The 5,409-nt window shown below is 39.0% G+C and overlaps 1 protein-coding gene across 1 annotated transcript; it reads right to left on the minus strand.

Annotated features, from left to right (window-relative positions):
- Positions 1–1,233: 1,233 nt before the first annotated feature.
- On the minus strand, positions 1,234–4,883 carry LOC149402464 (uncharacterized). The gene is made up of 5 exons (XM_089608388.1): positions 3,639–4,883; positions 3,413–3,533; positions 1,882–2,120; positions 1,574–1,784; positions 1,234–1,475 (listed from the first exon to the last, which is right to left on the minus strand). Exons 1-5 carry the CDS (start codon positions 4,881–4,883, stop codon positions 1,234–1,236), a joined length of 2,058 nt encoding a protein of 685 aa, XP_089464514.1.
- Between the last annotated feature and the right edge of the window lie 526 nt (positions 4,884–5,409).

Genomic DNA, 5,409 nt, shown 5'->3' on the forward strand with positions numbered 1-5,409 from the left:
CTCGCGCTCGAGAAAAAACTGGATATAATTAAAGTTCGGACTTGAGTGCAAAAGAATCGAGTGTAACGGAACGTTTTAGAGAGTTGTTAAAGCTTTTATACGTGTTTTATTAACATAGTAATAATATGGTATAAAAGTAAATAACAACAAACATAAAACGAAACGAGTAAATAAACGAAACTTGTAAGACAATATAACTAGTCACAAAATTACCCGAAATTTCTCAAACTTTAAAAACACGTTTTTCATTATAAAAAAAATAAAAACTTTTAGAACTGATTCTAATGTGTTTTAATAACATCTCAAAGTCATAGAAAATCAACATAATTTTTTAAAGGTTGAAAGAGAATGAATCCGGAATGAATTAATTTTTATTAAACTTCAACCGAATATAAATACAAGATGAGGAAATAACTGACCTAGAATAACAAGGAGACAAAATAGGAAACAACCTACAACAAGCTAACTAATTATAACAGAATAAGATATTTACAGGGAAAAATAAATCTAACTAATTGAATCAGTAAAACTGTCGACACCCTCTCTCAAGCAGGCGAATAGATATCGATCATTCCCAGCTTGGATAGAAAACCTTCAAACATGGTAGTAAACAGTCCTTTAGTGAGGACATCTGCAAGCAGTTCTGATGAGGGAACGAAGGGCATGCAGATGTCGCCATTTTCCAATCGTTCTTTGATGAAATGACGATCTATTTCAACATGCTTCGTCATGTGATGTTGTACTGGGTTTTGAGCAATACTGATGGCAGATTCGTTGTCGCAGTATCTTCATAGGTCTATCTCTTTCCACCTTTAGCTCTTCTAAGATCTTCCGAATCCACAGGAGCTCACATACTCCTTGAGCCATAGCTCTAAATTCTGCCTCAGCACTGCTCCTCGAGACCACCGGTTGTTTCTTGCTACGCCAAGTGACTAAGTTGCCCCACACAAAGGAACAATAGCCGGTGGTAGATCTTCTGTCAGTTGAACTCCCGCCCCAATCAGCGTCAGTGAAGATCTCCACCGTTCTGGTTCCATTCTTCGAGAACATGATCCCTTTTCCTGGACTCCCTTTTAAATAATGAAGAATCATGTAGACTGCATGTAAGTGCTTCTCCGAGGGACAATGCATGAATTGACTGACCAAGCTCATTGAAAAAGCAATATCAGGTCTTGTATGAGCCAAATAAATCAGTTTCCCCACCAGCTTCTGATACCGGGTCTTGTCAACTGGCTAGCCTCCATCTTCTTTCTTGAGTTTCTGATTGGGATCAATCGGAGTTGCTACTGGTCTACATCCGAGCAGTCCAGTCTCCTTCAAAAGGTCTAGGACATATTTCCTTTGTGAGATAATTATGCCCTTTGAGGACCTAGCCACCTCCATCCCTAGGAAATATTTGAGTTGCCCCAGATCGTTTACTTCAAATTGACTCGATAGGAAAGTCTGAAGCTTGTCTAGCTCGTGGCTATCATCTCCTGTCATAACAATGTCATCTACGTACACAATTAAAATAGAAATTTTACCATTATTGTGTTTGTAGAACTAGTATGATCTGAGTGAGCCTGAGAGTAACCTTGTGCCTTCACTGCCTTGGTGAATCTCTCGAACCAAGCTCTCGGAGATTGCTTCAATCCATATATGGATTTCTTCAACTTGCAGACTCTTCCATCCTTCTTCATATCTTCAAAACCCGGAGGAGTCTCCATATACACTTCTTCTTCTAACTCACCATTTAGAAATGCATTTTTCACGTCAGATTGTCTCAGGGGCCAGTCTAGATTTTGCTGCGAGTGAGAGAACAACAGGCACAATGTTTAGTTTTGCCACTGGAGCAAATGTCTCCTCATAATCCAAACCATAAGTTTGAGTGAAGCCTCTTGCCACAAGCCTTGCTTTGTATCTCTCTATCGAACCATCTGAGTTGTATTTAATTGTGAACACCCACTTGCTGCCAACTGAGCGCTTCCATGTGGGTACTGATGTTAAATCCCAAGTCTCATTCTTCGTTAGAGCCCTCGTTTCCTCAAAAACCGCCTCCCTCCATTTCGGAACCTCTAGAGCCTCATGTATGGAATTAGGAAGTTCATCATTCAAAATCCTGGTGGAAAAGGCTCGGAAATCTGGTGAGAGTTTATGGTAAGACACAAAGTTGGAAATAGGATGTTTAGTGGTGCAGGTACGAACACCTATACGAAGGGCTATGGGATCATCAGGCTCAGGGTTTTGAAATGAAATAGTAGTAAGAATCGAAGTACCTTGAACCTCAGTCGAGTCAGATGTTTGACATATCTCAGGGGCTGGCAGAATAGCACAAGGTCGGGTCCTTCGTTTAGTATAAACATGAAGTTCAGTAGTTTTTTCCAAGTTGATTTCATCCCGAGTCTTATGAGGTTGTGAAATATGAGAATTAGTTACAGGAATATTTGATTCATCTAATTCATTTACAACCGATTTTGGAAAAGACATGTATTCCCAGAAATTGTGTTCAGCCTCATCTTCATTCGGAGTGGATTTTTTTTATCAAAGTAAGGTTGTTTTTCAAAGAAAGTCACATCCTTACTTACAAAATACTTTCCAGTTTTAGGATCAAAACACTTATACCCTTTTTGAGTTGGTGAGAAACCTAGAAAAATGCATTTATGAGCTCTAGGATCAAGTTTCCCTCTATTATGATCATGTATATGGACAAATGCAATGCAACCAAATATGCGAGGAGTTAATTCGGTGAATGATCGATTCTCAGGAAAAGCATTTTTTAAAGCCTGCAAAGGAGTGATGTAATGTAGAACTCTAGTTGGCATTCGATTGATTAAATAGGCTACCGTTAGAAGGGCTTCATTCCAAAAACGATTAGGGACGTTCATAGCAAACAATAAAGACCTAGTCACTTCTAACAAATGTCTATTTTTCCTTTCAGAAATTCCATTTCGTTGGGGAGTATCAACACAAGAAATGTGATGAATAATCCCTTTTTGTTTTAGAAATTCACCTAGTATGGAGTTAAAATATTCCCGACCATTATCTGTTCGAAGAACTTGAATATTCATTTGAAATTGAGTGCTGATCATTGAGTGAAAATTTTTAAAGGTTTGTGCTGCCTCGGATTTTTCTTTCAAGAGGTATATCCATGTGGCTCTAGTGTGATCATCAATAAATGTGATGAACCATCTAGATCCTGAGGCTGTTTTCATTCTAGAGGGACCCCAAATATCACTATGCACAAGAGAAAAAGGTTTTGACGGCATATATTTAAGAGATGGATAAACACATCTATGATGTTTTGCAAGTTCACAAACCTCACACTGAAAAGAAAACACATCCTTATTTTTGAAAATACTCGGAAACAAATATTTTAGGTAATTAAAACAAGGATGACCTAACCTATAATGCCACAACATTATTTCATTCTCACAGGACAAGGTAGTAAAGCAACTTGGTTTCTGAACTTGTTTATCTGACGAATTTTGCGTGACCAAGTGATAGAGTCCGTCAACCTTCTTAGCATTGCCAATCATCTTCACCGAACGTGGGTCCTGAAATTCAAAACCAGCAAATGTTATTGTAGCAATGCATTTGCAATCATGAATAATTCGGCTCACTGAGAGGAGATTACAAGAGAGTTTTGGGACATGTAAAACATCTATCAAGGTGAGAGAGGGCGAAATAATGATCGAGCCTTTTCCAGCTATAGAGGTAAGTGAACCATCGGCAATTTTAACTTTCAGATTACCGGATAGTGTAGAATAGGATGAGAATATGGAAGAACTACCGGTCATGTGATCGGTTGCTCCTGAATCTATGATCCAAGGGTTTGTTTTAGAACCGGCTATGAAAGTTGTGGGATACTTACCTTTCTGGGCTAATGATGAGGAAGCAATATAAGAAGATGAGTTAGGGTTGTTGGATAGTGAATGAGAACTCGTGAGTTGATACAATTGCTCTAGCTGTTCCTTGCTGAAGGCAGATTGCTCTGAGGGTGATTTTGGCTCTTCAGAAGCTCTGGGCTCTTCTGAGGAAGCATGGAATCCCTTCCGAGGGGTTGGTGAGTCCGCTGGCTTTCCATGTAGCTTCCAACACTTAGCCTTCACGTGTCCTGGCTTGTTGCAGTGCTCACAGATGGGTCGATCTCTGTCATTGCGACGATCACTGCGACGTGGTGGCTGACCTGAGAATAACGCTAAAGACTCGGTGGTATTTGGTGAAGATCCCCCGAGCATGACTGTTCTCCGACTCTCCTCTCTTCTAACCTCGGAGAAGACTTCTCTTGTGCTTGGTAATGGATCACGACCGAGGAGACGTCCTCTGACTTCATCCAATTCCTTGTTAAGCCCGACAAGGAATTCAAAGACACGTTCATTCTCCACCATCTTCTTGAAGAGAGCTCGGTCTTTAAGGCAACTCCATTCATAATCATTGAACATGTCTACCTCTTGCCAGAGAGTCCTCAGATCCGTGTAGTATTGAGTGACTATTTTATCCCCTTGCTTCAGCCTCCATAACTGAGTTTTAAGCTCAAACCATTGTCCTGCATTCCCGAGATCTGAATAGGTCTCGTTCACAGCATTCCAAATGTCATGAGCCGTGGGAAGAAACAGGTAGGTTCTGCCTACACCTGGTTCCATATAATTGATCAGCCAGGACATAATCATCGAATTCTCTGACTCCCATCTTTCAGATTCTTCACCCTCCTTGGCTGACTTCGTGATGGAGCCAGAGAGATAGCCAAATTTGCCACGTCCGCGAATGAACAATTTCGCAGATTGTGACCATTGTAGAAAATTATTTTCATTCAACTTGTGAGAAGTGATGGATATATTTTGAAAGGATTCATTGTTTAGGTTTATGGAAGATGAACCAAGGGAAGCTTGGTTCGGCTTAGCCATAAGGCCCTGATACCATAAAGGTTGAAAGAGAATGAATCCGGAATGAATTAATTTTTATTAAACTTCAACCGAATATAAATACAAGATGAGGAAATAACTGACCTAGAATAACAAGGAGAAAAAATAGGAAACAACCTACAACAAGCTAACTAATTATAACAGAATAAGATATTTATAGGGAAAAATAAATCTAACTAATTGAATCAGTAACACTGTCGATATTTTTAATTTAAAGACAAGAGCAATAAATTACAAAAAAATCTAATGTAACAATCCTAACTTGTAAAACGAAAACGAGTAATCTTTAGAAAACGATTTTCAAGCTCATAGTTTTAATCACATGTGCATGCTTATCTTTGACCATAGCTCTGATACCATTTGTGTGAATTGATCTAGGGTTAAGAAAAGATTTAACGCTTCGAGCAAGTGGCGGAAAATAAAAAATTTCTTTTAAACAAGTAAAACAATTTTACTAACCTAGACAAACAGAAAGCACATGTTTATAATTAAAACTATCTAAAAGCAA

This window comes from Urtica dioica, chromosome 3 (genome assembly GCF_054948205.1).
Source record: "Urtica dioica subsp. dioica isolate 48M chromosome 3, U.dioica_male_clone48M_v1_H2, whole genome shotgun sequence".
Taxonomy (NCBI): domain Eukaryota; kingdom Viridiplantae; phylum Streptophyta; class Magnoliopsida; order Rosales; family Urticaceae; genus Urtica; species Urtica dioica.

Coding starts and splice junctions, on each gene's coding strand:
- LOC149402464 (XM_089608388.1), bottom strand. CDS start 4,883: ATGGCTAAGCCGAACCAAGCTTCCCTTGGTTCATCTTCCATAAACCTA. Junction 2,121..3,412: donor TTGCTTTACTACCTTGTCCT/GTGAGAATGAAA, acceptor AACTCTCACCAG/ATTTCCGAGCCTTTTCCACC. Junction 1,785..1,881: donor GATACAAAGCAAGGCTTGTG/GCAAGAGGCTTC, acceptor TCTCACTCGCAG/CAAAATCTAGACTGGCCCCT.